At 59.2% G+C, this 25,197-nt stretch overlaps 1 protein-coding gene across 4 annotated transcripts in view; it reads right to left on the bottom strand.

Moving 5' to 3' along the window:
* LOC105485848 (DOT1 like histone lysine methyltransferase) overlaps positions 1-25,197 on the bottom strand; it is a 73,982-nt gene that overhangs the window by 31,319 nt on the left and 17,466 nt on the right. For all 4 annotated transcript variants that reach the window (XR_003018893.2, XM_024793996.2, XM_024793999.2 and 1 more), the window contains exons 2-8: positions 23,207-23,250; positions 16,726-16,800; positions 12,930-12,993; positions 11,359-11,587; positions 8,761-8,855; positions 7,984-8,046; positions 1,409-1,464 (exon numbers count right to left, since the gene is read on the bottom strand). Coding sequence is in view for 3 of the 4 variants with exons in the window: in XM_024793996.2 (XP_024649764.1) it covers positions 1,409-1,464; positions 7,984-8,046; positions 8,761-8,855; positions 11,359-11,587; positions 12,930-12,993; positions 16,726-16,800; positions 23,207-23,250 (626 nt within the window). In the remaining variant the exon portion in view is untranslated. The remainder of the gene's footprint in view (positions 1-1,408; positions 1,465-7,983; positions 8,047-8,760; positions 8,856-11,358; positions 11,588-12,929; positions 12,994-16,725; positions 16,801-23,206; positions 23,251-25,197) is intronic.

Here is a 25,197-nt window from a genome sequence, read left to right as displayed (position 1 = left end):
GTATTTTTTTTTTTTAGTAGAGACGGGGTTTCACCGTGTTAGCCAGGATGGTTTCGATCTCCTGACCTCGTGCTCCGCCCGTCTTGGCCTCCCAAAGTGCTGGGATTACAGGCTTGAGCCACCGCGCCCGGCCTCTTGGCTTAAGAGTTTGTTACAAGACAGCAATCACGGCCTGACCGCTGCAGGTCCCCCTGTGCTCCCACCACCACTCCATGGGATGGGGATACCACAGGGTCAGCACGATGCCCTCCAGATGGCAGAACACCCGCCGGTGGGCACAGTGCCCCAACCCAAATAGAAGTTCACACAGAAGAGCAAACCTAGGAACCTTTTGGGAAAAGAAACCCCCATTTTCTACTTGTACCCCAAACCCTTTCCATGGGGGACACTTAACCATAAGCCATGAGCACACCCGAGAGGAAGAAAAGCACAGGGAAGACAGCAGGAGCGAGGGGGCAGGGAGGACAAGGGGTGCGGGGAGGACAAGGGGCATGGGGAAGAAGAGGAATGCAGAGAGAAGGAGGGGTGTGGGGAAGATGAGAGGCGTGGCGAGGACGAGGGACGCAGGGAGAACGAGGGCCATGGAGAGGACGAGAAATGCAGGGAGAATGAGGAATGCAGGGAGGACGAGGGGCATGGGGAGGACGAGGAATGTGGGGAAGACGAGGAATGCAGGGAGGACAAGGGACGTGAGGACAAGGAATGCTGGGAGGACAAGGGGAGCAGGGAGGACAGCGGGACTGGGGGAGCAGGGCCCAGCCGGCTGCTGACCCCACCTCACCGGCTGCTCTCACAAGAGCCTTGGGCCCCCAGGGTCCCTGGCAGACGCTGGAGCACCGTGGCCACACCCAGGCTGGGCAGTGGAGAGCACAGGGGCCCAGCCCAGCCACACAGAGCCGGTAGCCACCAGGACAAACAGGTGGCAGTGGGGAGGGACCTGGACAGTGCCCTGAGCTCCTGGGCCTGGGTGAGAGGCGGCGCGGAGGGGGCAAGCCCAGGCAGCGCCAAGATGGCTTGGGACCATTGTGCACACTGTGTGGGTGCCAGCCACTCCAGGAGGGATGCACGGAGACAGGAAGACCCCCAGACCAAGCCTGAGCGGGGAGGAGGCCCAGGAACCCAGGCGAGAAAGTCAAGGGGATAGGGCAGCAGGAACAGGCTCACTGCCAGCAGGGTCTGCAGGGGCTGACAGGGGCTCTGCTGGGCACATCTGCTGGGCATGTCCGCTTTGCGCGCCCTCAGAGGGAGACCCAGGGTGAGGGAAAGGCGCCCTTCCTGTCCCCACCGGCCTCTTTCCTGACACAGCCAGCGCAGGAGTGAGGGGCCGTTCCCGGACTCCAGTGCCATGGCCACTGCCCGCCCGTGAGCATATACCCCACATGCCCCGCACGCCCCATGCCGGCCATACCTCGTGTTGGCGATTCGCTCCCTCCACTCTTCTGAGAGGAAATCGCCTCTCTCCAACTGAAAAGAGAAAACAGGCATGAGTGGGAACCCCCAGCCTCCCTGGCAGCCCCAGCCCGCCCGGCCCCTGTGAAGAAAGAATGAAATGAGCACAGCTCTGCTTGCAGGGAAGGAGCAGGAGGACGCCCAGGCCCCACCGGCTGCAGCCCTGGGAACTGCAGGCAGAAGGGCAGGCGAGAGGGACGCGCAGAGAATAGGCAGGACCTCCTGAGAAGCCGGGACAGGTCCTCGTGCTCCAGCATCCACTTGGGGAGGCCAGGCCCAGCCAAGGGGACCACAGCCACACCAACACACACCTGCCAGCCATGCTGCAGTCTCCTAGAAATGTAAGCTCAAAATCAGGGGCTGCAGCCACTCCCAGGACCAGAAGTGGCCAGCAGGGGCGCCCCAAGGCAGGGCCTGCAGTCCCCACCATGCTGGCTCCAGGCAGTGCCTGAGGGAGGTGGAGGGACGCTGGGGGGCACTCTCCACGGCAGGCAGCAACACTTGGCCAGGCCGGGAAAGCCTAGTGCCGAGCTCTGTCCCTCCCTCACCAACCGCAAGAAACATGCACACTGCGAAGCTGAGCCACCAGTCCCTGGGGGTGTCCGCCCCTGTGCGTTGCTGAGCTAAGAGCAGCGCTGTCCCCCAGCTCCACGCCGCACTCACAGCAAAGCCAGCTGCAGACCGACGCCGGTCCACCTCCAGACCTCAAGACCAAGCACCGTCCAGGAGGAAACACCTCTTATTAACCTAGCTGCCCGACGCAGTAGCATCTGGATAACTGAGACCCCGCCTTTCAAATCCTTCAAAACCACCACCACCTCCATTCCCAGAGAAAGAAACATACCCACGCAAAAGCCCGACACAAATGCCTCCAAAAGCCAGCACAACTCATCACAGCCAAAAGGTGGAAGCAGACAAGAGTCCATTAGATGAAAGATCAACAGAGCACAGCAAGGCCGTGCGCACGGAAGCAGGACCCCGCCAGGAGCAGGAGCCAGGCTCCAACCCAGGCCACAGCGCAGATGCACCTTGAGGACATCATGCTCAGTGAGAGACGACGCCAGACACAAAAGGCCACGCAGTGTGTGATCCCATTTCTGTGAAATGTCCGGGACAGGCCCATCCACAGACATGCTGGGGGCCGGAGTAGTTGGGGGTCAGGGCAACCTGAGTCACGGTCGAAGAAGCCCACACCTGCACCCCAAGGGCCGAGGGAGGACCCGCAACACTTCTTTCATAGCAGCCGCAGGCCCAGTGCCCACCGAGTGTCTCTCAGGATGGGGGGGAGTCCCTGAGCAGAGAAGATCCCACAAGCAAGCCGCTGCCCCAAGCAACAGGGTGGCCCACCCACCCATCCCGAGAGAGACAGGAACACCCCCGCTCCAGGCCCGGAGGACAGGGCCACCCGTCCACGCAGATGCAGATCCAGAGGGCAGGGACGCCCGCCCCAGCCAGGAGCAGCTATATATCCTCTGCTCTCCAAGGCCAGGGGAAGTTCCCAGGAGGGAGGAGGCGGGATGGGAGGTGCAGACAGGCCATCCTGAGCCTCTGCAGGTGCTGGGCTGCCCCAACACCCGTCTCCTCCCTCTCTACACCTGACAGACCCTGTGAACATCCCTCATTCCCCGTGGACAAGCCACCCAGGAAATGACTCAAATCCCAAGTCCTGAGCAGCACTCAGCAGACCCGGGCTCGCATCGCAGGCCTGGGGCTGGGAACCCACCCTGGGGTCCCCTGCGCTCCATGACAGGGCAGGCTCTGGGGCCAAACTGTTCCTGCAAACGCCATGGTTTATGTGCAACCCTGCTTCCCTCTGGAGTCTGGAACCCCGGCCCCATAGGAACCGGGAGTCTGGGTCTCTGGGAGCCTCGCTGGTGACACCGCTCCGGGCAGGAGGACTTGGAGCCTCCCAAGCAGAGCACGGGCAAAGCCACAGAGAGCTGCTCTGAGGGTTTCCTCCAACATCAGAATGGAAGTTCCCTCAGAAAGGGCAAGGGACAGTCGGGAGAAGCCTCTCTCGCCCACCCTCCGCAGCAGAGCTGGCCGCACACAGCACGGACGCCGGAGCTGGCCGCGCACAGCATGGACGCCGGAGCTGGCCGCACACAGCACGGACGCCGGAGCTGGCCGCGCACAGCACGGATGCCAGAGGTGGAGGCTGGTATCGACACCTGCCTTCCCCACCACCAGGTTCTTTCCGACACGTTACCAAAGCCCTGAGGAATGCCATCCTTCCCCCCAAATCATGCTCCCAGACACATCTCAGGAGCCACTGGCCCGACCGTGAGTACCTAAACCCGCACGGAATTCAGACCACGAACGCAGCTCCACGCCGGGAGCGCCTGCGCCATAGGAGACACCACGCTGCTCAGCCATGTTGCGGACCCAGGCCCTAGAAGCAGGGTGCTGACCCTGACGCTGACGAGATGAGGCAGAAGGGGGAGCAGCGCTGGGGCAGCCCCCGCACCTGACAGCCACCCTCTCCTGAGCAAGGCTCAGCCCGGTCAGACCACTCGGAGGAAGGCACCGTGGCGCCCTCCTGGCCATCGCTGGGAACCACGGCGAGGGCTTCCATCCTCTGTGCTGGGATCTGTGTGGCTCTCCTGCCACAGCCAGGAACCCACGTGGGAACTTCCGGCCGGAGTGCAAGTGGACCCAGGGCCCAGGACACCACACAGCTTCCACTGTGGGCAGGGCATTCGGGAACAATCAGCACAAGAAAGGGAAGGAGAGCTGGGCCCGCAGCCCTGGGTGCACAAGTCCTGGTCATACACAGCAGAACAGAAGCCGAGGGAGCACCACCCAGAGACCAAACCAGACAGGTGCGGCCGCAAGGAAGCACTGCAGACCGCGGCTCCCACCACGGCAGAAAACACCTCAGCGGCCCATCAGCCAGCAGAATCCCGCTTCGGATAAACAGGATCGCACGCTGACCAAGGGGGACACATTCAACACTGGAAACCCATCACAGCAACAGGCTGAGGAATGGAAACCACAGCACTGCGCTGACACTAGAAGCAGCACCGAAAAAACGCGTGCCGCACACTCAGGACTGCGGGCTTGTCCTCCACCCGAGGGACAGCATCCACACAAGCCCGCCACTAACACCGTGCTCCATGGCCAGGTGCTCAGCTGCCCACCAAGAGCAGGGCAGGGAAGGGTAACCATCTTGCCCCATGACTCACATCGCATGGGAAATGCCCACGCCGGCCAGTACAAGAGGACAGGAAAAGGAGAGGAAAGGGACAGGGACTGCGAAGGCAAAGGCAAAGCTCCGTGTCTGCAGGCGACACAAGTGTCAGTGCAGAAAACGCCAAGGAGGCCGGGCGCGGTGGCTCACGCCTGTCATCCCAGCACTTTGGGAGGCAGAGGCAGTCGGATCATGAGGTCAGGAATTTGAGACCAGCCTGACCAACATGGTGAAACCCCGTCCCTACTAAAAATACAAAAATTAGCTGGGCATGGTGGCGGGCGCCTGTCATCCCTACTACTCGGGAGCCTGAGGCAGGAGAATCGCTTGAACCCAGGAGGCGGAGGTTGCAGCGAGCTGAGCTTGTGCCACTGCACTCCAGCCTGGGCAACAGAGCAAGACTCTGATGTCAAAAAAAAAAAAAAAAAAGAAAAAGAAAACCACAAGGAATCGGTAAGAACTCCAGGAACTCATGTTGCAGCAAGGCTTCAGGAGATGAGGGGAAGAGAAAGTATCAATGACCTCCCTAGATGTTCATGGCACCAGGTGCCGGCCAGGACATGGAGCAACAGAAACTCCTGTTCACCGCTGGAGGTAACGCAGATGGTGTAGACTCACTGCGAGGCAGTCTGGCGGTTTTTCCAGACGATCCAGCAATCGTGCTGCCTGGTGTCTACCCACAGGAGTGGAGCTCCTGCACCCACACAGAAACCTGCACACGGACCTTTACTGCAGCTGTGCTCATAACTGCCGAACTGTGGAAGCAGCCCAGATGGCCTCAGCAGGCGAGTGGGTGAATTAACTGTGGCACATCCAGACTATGGACTACTATTCAGCAATAAAAAGAAATAGGCTGTCAAGCCTCAAAAAGACACGGAGGCAGCCAGGCACCCTCACGCCTGTAATCCCAGCACTTTAGCAGGTCAAGGCAGGAGGATGGCTTGAACACAGAAGTTTAAGCCAACCTGGCCAACACTGTGAAACCCCGTTGCTACAATTTGTATGTGTGTGTGTGTGTGTGTGTATGTGTGTGTGAGACAAAGTCTTACTCTATCGCCCAGGCTTCGGTGCAGGGGTGCGATCTCGGCTCACTGTAGCCTCCGCCCCCTGGGTTCAAGTGATTCTCCTGCCTCAGCCCCTCAAGTAGCTGGGATTACAGGTGCGTACCACCATGCCCAGCCAGGTTTTGTATTTTTAGCAGAGACGGGGTTTCACCATGTTGGCCAGGCTGGTCTTGAACTCCTAAACTCAGGTGATCCGCCCGTCTCAGTCTCCCAACGTGCTGGGATTACAGGCGTGAGCCACTGTGTCTTACTCAAATTATTTTTTTAATTAGCCAGGTGTGGTGGTGCACGCCTGCAGTCCCAGCTACTCAGGAGGCTGAGGTGGGAGGATCACTTGAGCCCAGGAGTTCACGGCTGCAATGAGCTATGATTGCACCACCACACTCCAGCCTGGAGAACAGAGCAACACCCTGCCTCTAAAAAACAACAACAAAAGTTTCCAGCCAGCAGCTCCCTCCCTGAGGATGCAAAGAAGGACACTGCCTGACTCAGGTGTCCCTGCCACTGCAGCCCATGTCAGGCCTCACAGGGGAAGATGGCCTGCCTGGACCATGCATCTGTGTCCCCACTCAGGTTCATCTGCTCAGACCACCACAGCCAGGACACCCAGGGCAGAACCAGCCGGCAAGGGATCAGGGCCCAGCACCCTGACTCTGGCCTTCACCTGTGCTGTGGGACAGCATGGAGAGGTCTGAGCTGGGGGCCAGGGATGTGTGCTAGGCAGGATGCACGCCCACTCGTGGCAATGACAGGAATGCCGAGGCCTCACAGCGATCTGAGGAAGGACCCGACTGACAGGCCCACAGAGGGCGCCTCGGCAGGGAGCTCCAGACGGAGGGGCGGGTACACAGCCCTGGCCACACCTCCACCCACCCTGCTGAGGAGACAGTGAGGGGCGGGCACCGCCTAGGAGGGGACTGGAACTACACCACCTGTGTCCCTCATTGGTCCCTCTGAACTGTGAGAGTCGACTGACAACAGGACCTCTGAACACCTTGTTTCTGTTGCTTCTCAAACGTGCAGATTCCGCCCAGGAACTGTGTTGCCGCAGGCACCTGGGATCACGAGCTGGCCTTGCCATGTTCCATCCTGAGCTGCTCTGCTGGGCAGCTTAGCGACTCCTGCGCCATCGTCCTCCCAAGGTGGTGACCTGGCGACCGCCCTGCCCAGCACTCCTTCCGCCTTGTCAGGGAGGCCTCTCAGGACTCAAGTGGCTGCGGGCTCTGTACTCCAGGGGCTCCAAGTCTAGAACAGGAAGCACCCACCTTCCTGCACCCCAGACCCCAAGCCACCCTCCAATCCACATCACAGGAGCAGCTGCGCCAGCACCAAGCCCACACCCCACGAGGGCAGGGAGGGGATGGAGTCCGCAGGTCTGAGACATTGCTGGGAGGCAGAGCCAATGGGCCCCAAGCGCCGTCAGACTCCACCACAGGTGAGTTCCTGGGCAGCTGGGACTGGGAGGAGGAGAGCACAGGTCAAGGAAGGACCCAGCTCTGCAGGCCTCTGTGTGGAAAGGACCAGGGTGGAGCCTGGTATCTAAGGACTTAGCACGGGGTGGGAAGGAGTCCGGGGAGGATGCAGGAGTGGCAGATACTCCTGGAAGCTGTGGCCCAGTAATCACCCGACCTGGGTCAGGAAAACCGTCCTTCCTGCTCCCTAAAGAGCATCCCCTTCCCACGCCCACTCCCATCCCACCGCCACTCAGCCATCCAGGGGAGTGCACACCCCGCAGGGACAGCCACACGCGGTGCCATCCACACGCGGCGCCATCCACACGCGGCGCCATCCACAGGGCACACGGGAGGAGCACCTCAGACCGCATCACGACAGGGCGGGAGAGAACACTGCCCACCCCGAGGTTGCCGGCTTGTCATGAAGAACACGGCACTGAGGACCAGGAACCCGTCCAAACAAGGCTGTCCCCAGTGAGGGATGACACCCCAAGGACGCTGCAACCAGCCCAGAACCCAGCCTGTCCCACAGGCCTCCGCTCCGTGGAGCCCCGAGCCCGTTCCCTGAACCGCCTCTGTGCACCGCACGCTGCCGAGGGACAGAAGCCATGTCACAGAGGATGGGAGCGACAGTGCCAACAGAGGCACCTGCTGCGGGCTCAGAGGCCACGCCCAGGCAGCCCTATAAAAACCAGAGGGGACTCCAGGGGGCACGCCATGTGCCAAAAGCCATGTGCCAACATTGGCAAGAAAGGAGGGGCTAAGAGGAGGGTGGGAGCGGGGATGGGGCCGGCGATGGGAGCCAGGGCGGAGCGATGGCACTCACTGTGTATTCTGCATGCTTTTTTCCATACCATTTCATCCACTTCCTGAACTCGCGGTCCATGGTCTGGAAGGAAAGAAACCAAACGCCCATTACAAACTCTCAGGGCAGTGGGGCCTCAATGCGCCCGCCTGGGCAGGCCACCCAAAACACCCCACTTCTCAGAGGGCTGTGCCATGAGGTGGAGCTGAGCACTTCCCGCCTCACTTGTGGCACGTGCTGTGAAACAGGCTCAGAGACGCCCACGCAGCGCTTGAGCAGGCCTGGAGGGCCGGCCTGGGATGGGCCGTGAGGGCATGCGGGCACCCTATTCACAGGCACACCCTGCAGGCAGCTAAGACGTCTTGGGCCTGGAAAGAACGCCGCCCAAGCCGGGCACAGTGGCTCAAGCCTGTAATCCCAGCACTTTGGGAGGCCGAGACGGGCGGATCACGAGGTCAGGAGATCGAGACCATCCTGGCGAACACCGTGAAACCCCGTCTCTACTAAAAAAATACAAAAAACTAGCCGGGAGAGGTGGCGGGCGCCTGTAGTCCCAGCTACTCGGGAGGCTGAGGCAGAAGCATGGCGTAAACCTGGGAGGCGGAGCTTGCAGTGAGCTGAGATCCGGCCACTGCACTCCAGCCTGGGCGACAAAGCGAGACTCCGTCTCAAAAAAAAAAAAAAAAGAACGCCGCCCAGACTCGGAAGTCCCACAGCAGTGGGGTGGAGGCACCCAGGGCATCACTTTCTCTGATGGTCCCCTGCCTCCAACACACCCTGGCGCCCAGACCTGCTCACCTCCGCATACTTGGCCGGGATGTCCGCTTTCTCGACGCCATAGTGATGTTTGCAGTTGGTGGCAGCGGCGACCTGGAGCACAACCTGGCCCACACCTGTGATCAGAGAGATCCATCAGATACCACACAGCACTCAGATGCCATCCGGGAGGCCATGACAGCCTCAGAGACAGAGGCCACAAGGATGCAGCCATGAAGACCCACAGGGGAGGCCACAAGTCTCCACACATATCCGATGCTCCAAGGTCACTCAGGGTGAGACCAGGCCCCCACTAGAGCCCCCACAAGGGGATGGTCATCACAACGTGTCATCCATGGACATTACTTGGTGGCCCCCGAAACCCAGAATTCATTTTGAGTCTAAAAGCCCTATGTGGTGTTCACTGTTCAGACAGGGCTGCCCGAGACTTGGCAGGTCTGGAAAGGCTCCCGTTCACCTCAAATTATCCCTGCGTCACCACCACACAGACACAGAGCAACCTGGCTGATGAAATCTCACGGCACCCCAGGAAGGCTCATGAGCGGGACTGGACTGAGACTCGATGTGGGGTAGGAGAGGCAGTGAGGAGCCCCTGCAGCCAGGACAGTCTCCCGGCCGCCGCGGTTTCACAGCGTCAGCGCACAACCTAGCAACCCCCGGCTCTAAGGGAGGAGGAGGGAACGGGGGCTGCAGATGTGCCAGCGTCAGGAGGGCGGAGGCAGCAGCACACACTGGGGGTGTCAAGCCGCCTCTCCTCCCCTGCTAGGCAGCTCTGCGCTCCAGGGAATGAACCATGGCACAACCACAGCAGGCACAGACCGCTACCACCACAGCAGCGGGAAGAGAAGCACACAGGGACAGGGGCCCAGAGCCGGGCCGGCAAGTGCTAGGCTGTCATCTAAAACATATACGCCTTTTTAATTTTTTGTTTTTGAGACAGGGTCTGATTCTGTCGCCCAAGCTGGACTGCAAGTGGTGAGATCCTGGCTCACTGCAGCCTCAATCTCTTGGGCTCAAGCAATCCTCCCACCTCAGCCTCCCAAAGCACTGAGATTACAGGCAGGAGCCACTGATCCCAGCCAGATATGCCTTTTTTTTTTTTTTTTTTTTTTTGAGACGGAGTCTCACTCTGTCACCCATGCCGGAGTACAGTGATGTGATCTCAGCTCACCACAACCTCCGCCTCCAAAGTTCAAGCAATTCTCCTGCCTCAGTCTCCCGAGTAGCTGGGATTACAGGCGTGTGCCACCACACCCAGCTAATTTTTGTACTTTTAGTAGAGAAGAGGTTTCACCATGTTGGACAGGCTGGTCTTGAACTCCTGACCTTAGGAGCTCAGATCCGCCCGCCTTGGCCTCCCATAGTGCTGGGATTACAGGCGTGAGCCGCCACACCCAGCCAATATACATTCTTTTTAATGCATTTTTAAAATTTGGAAATAAATTTAAATAAGTAAATATAGATGGGGTCTTGCTACGCTGACCAGCCTGGTGTTGAACTCTTGGCCTCAAGCGATCCTCCCATCTCAGCCTTCCAAGCGCTAAGATGACAGGCGTGAGCCGCCACACTGGGTCTGTGCAAAGTCCTCTTGGTCCCTGCCCTCGGGGCCCCTCCCCCACGTCAAAGCCAGGACTGTGGAGTGAGGCAGATGTGGGGCTCGCATGCCTGCAGGCACAAGGTTCACATGTCCATCGAGGTCCAAGAAGCCCAGAGACAGTGTAGACACTGTGGAGAAGGGGCCTCCGCCATCTGACCCTTGTCGGCCGGTGGCCCCGTCAGCCCTGCCTGGATGGGGTGGTCCCATCAGGAACGAGTCAGGCTGATGAGGTTGTTCCTGAGCTGACTGCTCATCTATGCCTCGGCCAGGCCACACCGGGGCTCAAGACAGGGCCAGAAACCCACACCTGGGGCCTGGTCTCAAGGGGCCCCGACCGTGGTTGAGAGGAGACGACGCCTCACAAGCAGAGCCTGTCGCCTATCAGACTCTGAGTGCAGGGGGAGGCCGAAAGAATGCCAGCATGTGGGAGGTGGTCTGTAGGGACTTGCCGAGGCCACCCTGAGCCCCAACCTGGGAGGGGCAGGGCATGGCCCAGACGCAGGGGTACTGAGGGAAGCCGGGGATGCAGGGAGGGCGAGAGGGCCTCCACCAGGGACCTGGGGTTTTCCTCTGCATGGGAACTTTCCAGCTGCTGCAAAGGGAGCAGGTGTGCCCAGGGAAGGACCGCAGTGGGCTGCAGCATGGGTGGGGACTGGGCTGGGGCCCAGGCTAGCGAGTGGCAGCTTCTGGGAGTGAGCAACAGAGGGGCACAGGTCTAGCTCCCCCGCTGGTGGGAAGCAGGGGAAAAGCAGAGTCTCTGGGCACCAGGAAGGATGGGCCTGGTCTGGGAACCACTGGGTTCCTGCGATTTCTCCTCTCTGGGTAGAGCCCCGGGCTCTGGGGAAGGTCAGGGCTGGGGAAAGGAACGGACCCACAACGAGACAGAGGGGCCGGGAAAAGGAAGCGCCGTCCACGCCAACATCGCGAGTCCCTGTTAAACTCTTCTCCAAGCAGGTGTGGGTCAGGCACAGAGCGTGTGGCCTGGAAGTGCACAGCAGCCGGGCGTGGCGGGCGACACTCACCGCTCCCCAAGTCCACAAACAGGTCGTCGTCAGTCATCTTGATCTCGTCGATCATCTGGGCCACCAGGTCGAAGGAGGTCTCCCCGTACACCTCAGGGGAGAAGGGCTCGTAGTTGTTGAGCTTCTCGGGGTCAGTCACTGAGTGGTTATAGACCTGCTGCAGGATGTGGCGCAGGAGCCCAGTGGACGGCCGCGTGTTCAGCTTCATGGGCTGCGTGGTGCCCTTCCACTGCAGAGGGTGGCCCGGCCATGTCACATAAACCGCACGGCTACAGGCTGCCCAGCCCCTCCACCCCTGAGACCTAGGCCCTTTCCCAGCAGAAGCAAGGAGCCGGCTGCAGGGCCTCTCGTCCACCTGTGGGGTGGCCGCCAGGTTCCCAGGTCAGTTTCCAACCCAGCCCCATTTCCTACAAGCAGCAAAGCAGCATCCCCAGGGACAGGCCCCATCTCAGAGGGGTCCCAGGAGGCTCCTCCTCCCACCACAGGCCTCTCTCCTCACTGGCAAGACCACCGAGACCACACAGGCCACCGAGACCACCATCCCTCCTCCAGGCCGAGGCAGCAGAGCGGGGCGCCGACACCAAGGGACCCCCATCAGGTGCCACGAGCCCCATGAAAGAGCCTTGAGCCCGCCGCACCTCACCTGACTCGCCCACCTGGAACCCCGCCTTCCTCCCCGTGGCACCTCACCTGACTCGCCCACCTAGAACCCCGCCTTCCTCCCCGCCGCACCTCACCTGACTCGCCCACCTGGAACCCCGCCTTCCTCCCCGCCGCCTGCAGCAGGCTGAGGTGGTCGGTCCCCTCTCGCCCCGGCCAGCTCAGTTCTCAGGGGCCCACAGAGCTGCATGCACGTGGTGAGGGGGAAGCCGGGGCAGGGTGGCAGGCTCATGGGGCGGGACAGCCCAGCCCCACTCAGGAGGGCTGAGTGAGCCCATGCCGCCCCCAGCAGGACTCCCTCCACAGCAAGACTTTCAAGAAAGAGCTTCCCTGCCCTCATGCCCCAGGGGCCCCCGGCGCCTTCTAGAACATGGGAAGCAGCACGCTCCCCTCCCTGCTACACCCCAGCTCGCTGTGTCCCCCGTCCTTTGTGAGGAAAGCCTCACGAGACACAGCAGGACCGGGGTGTCCAAGGGCGCAGCCCAGGCCAGCATCCAGCCTGATGAAGGCAGGCGGTGTGGGGGAAGTACGAGGGGAAGGCCGGCATTCACACAGCCTGGGGAGGACAGGGACCCTGCCTCTGCTGGGGCCCACGGTCACAAACCCAGGGTTGCAGAGGCATGTGCAGACACCACAACCCTCAGGGCCCTGCCTCAGCACACAAACCACGGATGGCTCTGCGTTGGCACATGGCCACAGCACGCAGTTGGCGTGGCCCACGAGGACATAGCCCAGCCTCAGCAGCCCCCACACCACTCACCCACAGACCACGGTCCCCCCCATCCTGCACATTCCAATCCCTGGGGGCTCTAAGGGGAGCCCTGTGCCACAAGGTGGTGACGTAAGGGGTCTGGAGGGGTCTGGGAGCCTGGCACTACTACTGACCGCCCGGGCAGGGGCAAGCCACCTACCAGCTGGTGGATGCTATCGATGGCGCGGTTGTACTTGTCGCAGAGCCTCTGCATGCTCTCGAAGCTGAAAAAGGCAAGGGAAGGCCCTGGTCACACGGGCCAGCGCGAGCCGCATGCATGGGAGGGGACAGCACACGGACAGCGCAGGCTCCACGGTGTGGTCTCTGGCTGGACAGCCACCAGCCAGCTGGCCAAGACCCCTCTGGCAGAAGCCTCAGGTTCCAACCTGATGGAGATTTCAGGTTTGACGCACAGGCGAGGAGGCCAGCCGAGAGTCTGGTGCAGGAAAGCACTGAGCCCTGAGGCAGTCTGGACCTGCCCAGGTTCCCCACACAAAGCTGAGGTCCAGGTGTGCTGGAGGCGTGAGGAGAGAAAGAGGACTCGAGGGGGACTGAGGCCGGCCCAACAGCAGGGACCCCTGGGGCCGGCCTTAGAGGGTCTTCCTTGCCCTGGCTGGGGATAGCCACCATCGCCAGAGGCAGGTGAATGGCTGGGGTCCCAGGGATCACTGGGCCTCTGACGGGGCAGGTGCAGGAGGAGGGAGCACTGCAGAACGGAGGGTGCCCCACCCACGCCCGCACTGCTCTGTGCACGTGTCCTTCAAAAGCTCCGACTCACTCACACGTCAGCAGTGTGTCACGTCAGACGTGGCACAGCAGGGTCCACCGTGAGACTCAGTCCCGTGGCAGCAGCTCTGCCCCGCTCAGCCCTAGCCACAGGGCAATGCTTCATTACCTAAATGCCTGCGCCCAACAGCATCCAGGGCAGGGCCAACAGGGCAGCAGGGGGCACCTGTGCTCCAGGGAGCGCCCACTGTCTGTGGGGCATGTGAGCCACAAGAAACACAGGCCACGCCCAGGCCCAGACTCAGAGGGGCTTCCGGGGTGGGGGCAGGCCTGCTGCAGGGTCTGCCTGGCCTAGTCTGTCCAGTCTCGACCTGGGATAACTTGCTCATCTTCCAAACCGCTGGCAAAATGTGGACGACAGCGTCTGTCCCACCACCTCAGAAGGTGTCCAGAGCAGACCAAGAGACAGGAGGAGGAGGGGTAACCTGTCCCGTGAACACTGTCACACACAGTGGCTCTCACCGGGGACCCCGGGAACATGGCGAGGCAAGCAACAGATGGAGACAGGGACCCTGCTCGGCACCTGCAGTGTCCAGGACAGTCCCTGCCAGAGAACGATCCAGTCCCCGGCACCGAAGAGACCTGCACCCGTGCGGGGCGGGGGGCGCGGCTGGGACTTTCCTCCGCCTCCTTCCTCCGCTGCCTCCACGTGCACGCAGGCAGCTTCCTCCCGAGGGCAACCCCAAGAGCCTGACAGATGCTCCGAGACGTGGTTGCGCAATCAGACCCCTGCTCCCGCCCCAGCCCCAGTCCCATGCTCTTCCTGCCTCGCCCTGGCAGCCCTGAATTCACCTGGGCAGTGTGTGCCCAAGGTTCACACTTTCCCTTCCTCATAGGAAAACCTGTGCTCCAAAGGCCAGGTTCATGCTTTTCTTAAGCAGCAGCTGCAGGGAATAAAGCAAGAGAACTTAAGAGCAGCAAACACCAAGAACAAAAGCTGGCTGACAGCCCCGGGAGCACGGCCACACAGAACCTGGATCATCCAGAGGACAAAGGACACAGGGGCGGAGGTAGCCCAGGGAGTGTGAAGGGCCAGCAGGCACCGTGTGGGCCTCGGTCCATGAGCAGCATCTGGCCAGGGTCAGATGACCCAACAGAGCCAGCCTGCTGCCTCCCGCCTTCCCCGCAGCTCCGGGGAGCAGTGCTGGCCCCTCCTGTGTTTTCACTTCTACTCACCGCCTTCAACCCTGACAACCAGACCCTCCCAAAATCATCTCTGCATACTCCCGGGAAGAGACCCTTCCCTGGCAGGATGTGCAAATGCAGGTGCTCAGAGGAGCTGCGCTGTCCTTGGCCTGAAGCCCTAATGGCTCGGTCCCTCAGGTGGTCCTCCCAGCTCCAACAATTACCCCCTGCCCAGCCTGTCCCTGACGTCCTTCCAGCCTTGGCTAAGCCCATCCCACACGAAGGGGAAGGACGCCACACACCCAGGTGCAGGGGCGCCTTGAGCACAGCGTCTGACACACTCGCTGCTCAGAGCCAAGGCAGACGCTGGCCACACACAAGTGAGGCGCCATAAGCGCCCCAGGTTAATACGAAAGGGCTCAGCCCAACAACACCCACCCACCCGAGGGGCCTCCGGTTCCTAATAAAGCTCCTGATGGCTGGGAACTTCTTTTTTTTTTTTTTTTTTTGAGACGGAGTCTCGCTGTGTCTCCCAGGCTGGAGTGCAGTGGCGTGATCTCGGCTCACTGCAAGCTCCGCCTCCCGGGTTCACGCCATTCTCCCGCCTCAGCCTCCCAAGTAGCTGAGACTACAGGCGCCCGCCACCACGCCCGGCTAGTTTTTTGTATTTTTAGTAGAGACGGGGTTTCACCATGTTAGCCAGGATAGTCTCGATCTCCTGACCTCGTGATCCACCTGCCTCGGCCTCCCAAAGTGCTGGGATTACAGGCTTGAGCCACCGCGCCCGGCCAATGGCTGGGAACTTCTAGGTGACGGGAGCATCTTTTGTTGTAAGGTCCCGGGTAGGGTAAAGCCCAAGCTGCAGTAAGAAGCTTAGAGAGAGATGGAGGCAATCATCAAGCAAGTCTCCAAGAAGCCTCCGTGAAAACCCAAAAGCACAGGGTGCAAAGAGCTTTGGGGTGAGTGCACCCCAACTCCACAGAGACATAGCTCTGTGCAGGGCCCTGCAGGCCCCTCCCTGTGGACCCTGCCATGCGGCTGTTTATCTGCACGCTGCATCACACCCTTTATACTAAACCAGGGAAGGGCCCAGCACACCATCACGCCTGATGAGGGGTGGCGAGAGGCCCAGACTTGCGGGGCAGGTGGCGTGAAATCCACGGCAGCGGGTCGGCATGGAGGACCCTGCCAGCAACGCGCTTGTCTGCTTGTGGGGTACCAGGGTGCTGACCAGGGAATGGGCAGGGCTTGAGGGAGGGGCACAGGATCTCGAGGCTTACTGAGGCTGAGACCGCTGACCACAGACAAAGGAGTCCCTCCCACACGCCAGCGAGGCCGGAGAGCCAGGTAAAGTGCAGCCATGTGCTCAGCCCGGGAGGGTGCCAGGGCCCTCTAGGCTTGACTCTCTGTGGAGAGGGGCTCACCTAAGCTCACGACAGCATAGCCCTTGACGGAGGACTACTCTGTCGATTTCAGACTCCCAAGAGCTGAAAAAGGCGTGAGCCTGGAATGTCTTCCTTCTCAAAGAAAAACAAAACACTTCCAAGCATTCCAGAGACAGCCCTGCCCCTCTCCACCCACAAGACCCTCCTCCAAGACCCAGAAGCTGCCAGGGCAAAACTGCTAACAGCCACAGGGCTGGAGACAGAGGGACTAACGAAACCCAACTGAGGTCGAAGCAGAGCTGCCAAGGAGCCTGAGGTCGCCCAGGCCCTCCCAGCAGCCTCAGGCAGGAACTCGGACTTCTGGCCGTCAGCCGCCCGCTATAAAAAGAGCCATCACTAGCGCAGGCTGACTCCACACATGCCAATCCCACTTTCCACAACCGGAGTTTCCAATTCTGTCCAGCCTCTGACAGCCTTTGCCAAGAGTTGATAAACATTTCCTACCAAAATAACTTTATGGTGGCCACGGCCAACTCTAAAAGGAAATTTCAGATCAGCTTGCACCATCTAAGAAGAGCTAATTATAGGATGCGTCCTCCTGTCCTCCCCAAGAGCCACGTCTGTCCTCAGAGCGGAGTGGCCGGGCAGGACTCTGCTTACCTTTTGGTGTCATAGTCAATTAAAACGTAATTCTCCATAGCGAGCTTGAGATCCGGGATTTCTTCACAGACCCATCTGAAACACAGCAGCAGAAACGATCAGGAGGGGTTTGGTTTTTTTGGTTTTGTTTTGTCTTTTGTCTTTTTGTTTGTTTGTTTTTGAGACAGAGTCTCCCTCTGCCTCCCAGGCTGGAGTGCACTGTCGTGATTTTGGTTCACTGCGACCTCCACCTCCCGGGTTCAAGCGATTCTCCTGCCTCAGCCTCCCGAGTAGCTAGGATTACAGGCACCTGCCACCACGCCCGGCTAATTTTTGTATTTTTAGTAGAGACGGGGTTAGGCCATGCTGGCCAGGCTGGTCTCGAACTCCTGATCTGAAGCGATCCGCCCACCTCAGCCTCCCACAGAGCTGGGATTACAGGTGTGAAAATCTTGAGCATTACCAGCATGTTCTTAAACACTGCATCCTCTCCAACAGAAAACAAACATCCCTACCACTCCACTCAGAGTGGAGAGAGAAGGGAGGCGTGACTTCAAAACTAAGGCTACGATGTGCACCATGAAGCTGTTACTGAAGTACACTGATTTTACATGGCTTCCAGGCCACACGCCAGTGGCTCCGGGGAGCTAAGTGAACGCACCTGCTACAGGGCTGGTCTAGGGACCCACTGGCCACATCAGAGCTCAAAAAGCAACTGATGACTAGAAACTAAAGTCAACTGGTGCCAGGCGCGGTAGCTCACACCTATAATCCCGGCACTTTGGGAGGCTGAGGTGGGCAGATCACGAGGTCAGGAGTTCGAGACCAGCCTGACCAACATGAATAAACCCCATCTCTACTAAACATACAAAATTAGCCAGGCATGGTGTTGCAGGCCTGTAATCCCAGCTACTCAGGAGGCTGAAGCAAGAGAATCGCTTGAACCTGGGAGGCGGAGGTTGCAGTGAGCCGAGATTGCGCCACTGCACTCCAGCCTGGGCACCAAGAGCGAAAACTCCATCTCAAAAATAAACAAATAAATAAAATAAAGCCAACAGGAATCTGAAGAATTAACTAATCCCAAAATACAGCAGAGCTTCATCAACAAACACTGCCAAGAAAAATGAGGCGGAGGGGGCCATAGATGAAGAGACGGAAACAAATCAGCCCATTAAAACTCTTTGACTTCACTTGGATCCTGATACCATATTGAAAAGGATCATGAAGGCCAGGCGCAGTGGCTCTCGCCTGTCATCCCAGCACTGTGGGAGGCTGAGGTGGGTGGATCACCTGTGGTCAGGAGTTCGAGAGCAGCCTGGCCAACATGGTGAAACCCCACCTGTACTAAAAATACAAAATTAGCCAGGTGTGGTGGTACATGCCTGTAGTCCCAGCTACTTGGGAGGCTGAGGCAGGAGACCTGCTTGAACCCAGGACGCGGAGGTTGCAGTGAGCCGAGATCATGCCCTTGCACTCCAGCCTGGGCAACAGAGCAAGACTCCGTCTCAAAAAAAAAAAAAAAAAAAAGAAAAAAAAAAAAAAAGGACCCAATCATGAAAGGGGCATCATCCCTGCAGAACTTACAGACAGTAAGAGGAGAATCAGGGATACTAAGAAAATGGAGCCAAGTGCAGTGGCTCATGCCTGTAGTCCCTAGTACTCGGGAGGCTGGGGCAGGAGAATTGCTTCAACCCGGGAGGTTGAGGCTGCAGTGAGCCAAGATCCCGCCACTTCACTCCAGCCTGGGTGACAGAGCAAGACTGTCTCCACAATAAAAACAAAAGAAAATGGTATAAATCCAACAGCCTCAATGAAATAAACATCCCCCGAGGGACACGAATGACCGAAACTGACACAGAAGAAACAACAGCTCTGCAGCTCTACACCTGTCAGTTTGCTTCCTAGAGACGGCTCCAGGCCCCGACGGCTTCACTAGTGAATTCCATCAAACACTGACAAGACACAACACTAAACTTACAGAAACTTTTTCAGTTTTTATGCAGCCAGCATCATCCTGACACCAAAACCATAGAGACACAAAGGGCTGGAAAGAAAGGACAAGAAAGGAAACAGCAGACCAACATCCCCTACCAACACACCCCACAATCCCTTAAAAACGTGAGGGAACTGCGCAGTGACACCTCACAACCACGCGCAGCACCTCCCAGGGAGGAAAAGCTGCTTTACTCTAAAATTAGTGACTGCAATTCACCGAAGGAACCAGGACAGAGGTCTGAGCAGCCCCATGTGGGCAGGTGGGAAAGCACACAGGATGGCATTCGGTGCCATCAGGACAGTACCCCACAAGAGGCCAGAAATGGAAGAACACGCCTTCCACTTAAAAACTGCACGGGATCAGTCACCGAGACACTGTGACAGCCAAAGGCCCACTTTCCCCAGCCGCCTGGCCTGCGGCTCTGCAGGAGGGAACGGGGAGGGATGGGGGTTCGGCCTCTGCTCCCCACTCCTCTCAACCTGCTAAGTCCAGCTGGCAGCTTTCCAGAACTCCGAGAGCAGCTTCACTGCCCCCCACCCCACACCAAGTCCCCACCCGGCCACAGACTCCAACCAGCTGGCCAGGACCCGACCTCAGGTTCACGTGCCCCCAAGACTCTCCCACACTGAGAGACATAGCATCCTGTCAGAAGGGCTGCAGTACCTGCCCTCTGTGATTACTGGTGCCTCTCGTCACCCCTCCCCAGCCTGGTCAACACCTTCACACCCGGATGACACCGGCAGGGGACCCCACGACACAGATCACGAAAAGCCCCAGGCACTGAGCAAGGCCCCCGAGATCAACGCGAGCAAAGCCGTCTGCAGTTACTTCTCATCATATCGTCCAGGAGGTCCTGGCCAGAGCAACTTGGCAATAAAAACAAGCAGCAAGCACCCTGAAAGGAGCAGCCGTATGGCGTTCACTCAGTCCCGTTGTTCTGCGCCACAGACGGCGCCAGAGCTCAGCACGGTATTGCGTTCACTGAGTCCCGTGGTTCTGCGCCACAGAGCACGCTAAGGGATACGCGTGGACGCTGCCCGAGCTCAGCACAGGCAAGGCCGGCAGGCAAAAGGGAGCAGTCTTTACACATACTGGCAGCAAAGGACTGTCAAAATGCCACATAAAAAAGCACCAAAGGCCGGCACCGTGGCTCACACCTGTAATCCCAGTGCTTTGGGAGGCTGAGACGGGCGGATCACGAGGTCAGGAGTTCGAGACCAGCCTGATCAACATGGTGAAACCCCCGTCTCTACTAAAAATACAAAAATTTGCCAGGCGTGGTGGTGGGCACCTGTAATCCCAGCTACTCGGAAGGCTGAGGAAGAAGAATTGCTTGAACCTGGAAGATGGAGGTTGCAGTGAGCCGAGATTATGCCACTGTACTCCAGCCTGGGTGAGAAAGCGAGACTCCGCCTCGAAAAAAAAAAAAAGCACTGAAACAGGAATACCTGGGAGTGACATTGTTTAAACGCCCCTTTCCCCGAACTGAACTGCAGGCTCAAACCAATTTCTAGAAAAAGCCCAGTTGGCTTTTCTGGAGAAATGGAGAGGCTGATTCTCAAGTGGACATCCAAACGAGGAGAGCCTGGGACAGCCGAACCATCTTTAAACAGCCCTCCCCGCACTTCGGGAGGCCGAGGGGGCTGGATCACTTGAGGCCAGGAGTTTGAGATCAGCCTGGCTAACATGGCAAAATCCCATCTCTACTAAAAATACAAAAATCAGCTGGGCATGGTTGCAAGCACCTGTAATCCCTGCTACTTGGGAGGCTGAGGCAGGAGAATTGCTTGCACCCAGGAGGTAGAAGTTGCAGTGAGCTGCAGGAGGTGGAAGTTGCAGTGAGCTGAGATGGCGCCACTGCACCCCAGCCTGAGCAGCAGAGCGAGACTCTGACCCAAAAAAACAGTAACACTGTGGGAGGACACGCTTGGGACACTGGCCGTATGGGGACTGAATGGTGTTTGCTGTGTAAGAACGTCATCAGTGTTTCTGGGGTAAGTGAGACAGAAAAGGTCTGTGCAGCGTCACATCGTGAGAACCCTGGTCATGTGCTGGGGACACATAGCAGAAAGCAGCCTCTCCAGGGGGTTTGAGTTTCGAGGCCTCTGCCTACACCACGGATGCCCAGGTGTTGGTGCGCACCCCTGTGCCTGGACCCCTGTTCCCTACAACACTTAAGCTCCAGATGCACTCCCCAGAAAACACACAAGGTTCAAACAAGACAGTCAGCTCTGAGCCCTGCAGAAGGAGAGCATGCAGCCAGACAGGCACCCTCACCGTCCCCGCCTGAGATCCGGGGGCCCGGGGTCTCCTCGGCGAGGCACCCTCACCGTCACCGCCTGAGATCCGGGGGCCCGGGGTCTCCTCGGCGAGGCACCCTCACCGTCACCGCCTGAGATCCGGGGGCCCGGGGTCTCCTCGGCGAGGCACCCTCACCGTCACCGCCTGAGATCCAGGGGCCCGGGGTCTCCTCGGCGAGGCACCCTCACCGTCACCGCCTGAGATCCGGGGGCCCGGGGTCTCCTCCGACCCCAGAAGCCTGTGCAGGCCACTTCCCATGGGGAGCAGATGCAACTCACCTGCTGCCTGAGCACCTCGAGACCCACCAGCAAGAGCCTGGTCAGAGCGGGGCTTCCACACCTGCCGCACCAAGACCCTAACCCAGAGAGGCTGGTCTGGGCGTCACTGGCAGAACCTGCACAGACAACACTGGCCCGGGGAAGCCACAGCACTGGAGCATTCTTTCTTGTTTGGGTTTTGTTTTTTGAGACAGGGTCTCACTCTGTTGCCTGGCTGGTGGGCGGTGGCACAATCACAGTGCCACTGGTCTCAAGTGATCCTCCTGGGCTCAAGTGATCCTCCCACCTCGGCCCCTCAAGCAGCTGGGACCACAGGCGTGCACCACCATGCCCAGCTAATTTTTTACTTTCTTGTAGACACAGGGTCTCATTATGTTGCCCGGCCAATCTCCAGCTCCTAGATTCAAATGATCAACCCTCCCAGCCTCCCAAAGTGCTGGGAGTCCAGGCATGAGCCACCACGCCCAGCTGAGCATTCTTATTTATTTATTTATTTGCAATGGAGTCTCACTCTTATCGCCCAGGCTGGAGTGCAGTGGCACCATCTTGGGTCACTGCAACCTCCACCTCCTGGGTTCAAGCTATTCTCCTGCCTCAGCCAACTAGCTGAGACTACAGGCACCCGCCACCACATCCGGCTAATTTTTATATTTTTTTAGTAAAGACAGGGTTTCGTCAAGTTGCCCAGGCTGGTCTCGAACTCCTGGCTTCAAGTGATCTCCCTGCCTCAGCCTTCCAAAGTGCTGGGATTACAGACGTAAGCCAGTGCGCACGGCCTGAGCGTCCTTAAAAAAACTGCACGGCCCTATGTGAGGAGCACCCACAGAGGTCCATGCCAGCACAGTCTTGGCCCCTGGCTGCAATAAGAGAAACCCAGGCAGAGAGAGGCGGCTGGCTGCCAGGAGCATGCTGCAGCTGGGCTGGGGCTGGGGCTGGGCGGGGGCTGGGCTGGGGCCCAGCTGCCTGATCCACAGCCCTCCCTCCAACCATAACACCAGGATTCTTTTACGAAGAACAAAGGGGCCCCTACTCCACTGCCTGGTCCACAAATCATGACATTAAAAAAAAGCAGATCCCACATTCTAAGCACAGGCCCTGGGTCAGGCCCACCCTGGCCGACCTACACAAACGATTTCACTGAATCCTCAAACACCCTGGCAAGGGAGGGGCTGCCGGGCCCCAATAGTGAACCACAGGCCTCAGGAGCCAGGCCCTGGCACAGAGCCACCGGCCAAGAGCAGCTCGGCATGGCCCTTGTGGCAGCTGCAGGCCTGGGCAGATGCTGGGCGTGTGCACAGGCGGTGTCCTCACACCCAGCATGCCAAGGAACAGCCCAGCAAGACGCCCGGGCCACATGGACACATGTGGCCTCCCTGCAGGTGCCACACAGTGAGGGTTCTGACCCTGAGCACCTGAGACAGGCAGAATGCCAGCCACCATGGGCAGCTTCCTAGTGGGCAGCAGAGAGGCACCCGGAGGGCCTCCCCGCACTGTCGCTGCAGACCCTGGAGACCAGGCTGGAGCTCACGAGGATGGGATGGCCTCCTCCTCCTGCCCATCCAAGTCATCCCCGGAACGCTCCTCTCTGCACCCATGGGGCAGACAGGAGGCCGTCAAAGGCACGTGAGGGTGAAGGTCAGCCCAAAACCCACAGTGGGGAGACTGACAAGGAGACAAAGGAAGGCAGTGCAACGCCCCTGGAGGACCACTGGACACCCCACCAGCTCAGGACTTCTACGCCCCCTGGCCAGGAACGGAGCTGGAGGAAGCCGCTCCAGCTGTCCCTGGGTCACCCCGATCCGCTTCGCAACACCTCCAGGAATCCACCCCAGCGGCAGCCATCCCCACCACAGAGTCCGCAGGGCACGGGCGTCCACGGACGCGGCCCCAGGCTCTGAAGACAACGCGCTGCAGGCCGTGTACTCACCGGATGGTCTCGATGATTTCATGAGCAGCATCGTGATGTTTGTCCTGAGAGAGAGAGAGAGGTTTGAGACGCAGAGCCACCCTCCACCCCGTGAGCCCGTCGCTCTCTTCCCGGACAAGTGATGCCATCAACTTCCCACCTCTTCATTTCCCAACTGGTGCAACTCCCAAGCCCACCACCAGGGGAGACCACCAGAGACATTCCCAGACCCTGGACCACGAAGGGACATAGACCTTGCCAGGGACCTATTCCTGGCACGCTGTGTCCTACCACAGGCAGAGAGCAGGGAGAGGCTGGGATGGAGTCTATGGCCCCCGGCCCTGCTTCTTTCCCACCCTAGAGCAAACGGCTGCCCCAAGCTCCTCCACACGTCTCCCCATTTTTTTCCCTGGAGGTCAGCTGACTCAACACACCCCAAGCCCCTCAGGCCGCGCTATGCAGGACCACCAGGAATTCTCCCGACGCTGCTCCAGCCAGGGAGCTCCAGCCTGGCTGGGAGTCCTGCTTCGGCAAAGGCCTGGTACGTGACTGCAGGTGATGGAGCCTCTACAGGGCCTGTTTCCCCACCTGTACCATGGGAAAAAAACCACTGGGCCAGCCCACTTGGGCGGCCGCGGCATAGCCCAGAACCCGCCACACCTAAAACCAAGTTGCTTGGCCTGACACAGACCCCTCCCTGTCTAGCACCCTGCCCTTCACTCCCTCTACAAGGCCAATGTCAAAGGCAGGTTCACACCCAGCAGGGCCACCCAAGCCTCTCCGACTCCACATCCATCACCAAGAATCAGAGACGAAGTGCACACCACCAGAACACTTGTGCGCTTTCCACATCGCGTCTGCGTGCTACTGTGCTGATAGAAACCCACAACAGGCTGGGTGCGGTGAGCGAACCACTTGAGCCAGGAGTTCGAGGCCAGCCTGGGAAACAGCGAGAGCCCATGTCTTTTTTTTTTGAGACGAAGTTTTGCTCTTGTTGCCCAGGCTGAAGTGCGATGGCGCAATCTCAGCTCACCACAATCTCTACCTCCGGGATTCAAGGGATTCTCCTGCCTCAGCCTCCCGAGTAGCTGAGATTACTAGCATGAGCCACCACACCCGGCCAATTTTGTATTTTTAGTAGAGACGGAGTTTCTTGATGTTGATCCAGCTGGTCTCAAAATTCTGACCTCAGGTGATCCACCACCCTCAGCCTCCCAAAGTGCTGGAATTACAGGCCTGAGCCACCGCGCCCGGCCAGCCCATGTCTTTTTTATAAAAATGAACCATTTTTTTTTAAATCCCCATTTGGCAAACGCTATAGCAATTATCAGTTGCAGACGTGACACGCTGGATGTTGCAGTCCACAGGGCGCATCAGAGGCAGCCCAGGCAGCCACACAGCCTCAGTGAGCCTCTCCAAAGGCAGAGGAAAAGCAACCAGCGGAGCACCTGCGGACGCTACCTGACGAAACACAAGGCCAGCGTCACCAGAGTGAGACACGCCGCCGCCATGAGCCTCCCAAGGCCCAGCGGGACGCAGCCCCATCTGTGGAGCTCCTGCCGGGATGCAGAACCTCAGCATAATCCTGAGGAGCAGCCCAGCCTGACTGAGGCGTGCCACACAGAGACCCAGCTGGCTCTCCTCCAAAGGCCAGACCATGGGAGACCCCGCCCCAGCTTTCCTTATGCACTGAGGGTTCAGCCCAGATCGGGGAGACAGGAGACGCAAGGGCTCATGGCAGTGATGGGATGGGACGTATATGCCGCTGAGGCCACAGCTCCACCCACCTCCTGGTTCAGATCAGGGTACTGCCATGAAATAAAGCCACATGGAAAGTCTCTGCGCGGTGCTTTGCAACTTTCTTAGTCTAAAACCACTTCGGGGACGGGCGTGGTGGCTCACGCCTGGAATACCAGCACTTTGGGAAGCTGAGGTGGGCGGATCATGAGGTCAAGAGATCGAGACCATCCTGGCTAACAAGGTGAAACCCCATCTCTACTAAAAATACAAAA

The sequence above is a fragment of the Macaca nemestrina genome, chromosome 20 (assembly GCF_043159975.1).
Source record: "Macaca nemestrina isolate mMacNem1 chromosome 20, mMacNem.hap1, whole genome shotgun sequence".
NCBI classification, from domain to species: domain Eukaryota; kingdom Metazoa; phylum Chordata; class Mammalia; order Primates; family Cercopithecidae; genus Macaca; species Macaca nemestrina.
The sequence above is the reverse complement of the archived record's forward strand: the minus strand, read 5'-3'. Positions and strand labels throughout refer to the sequence as shown.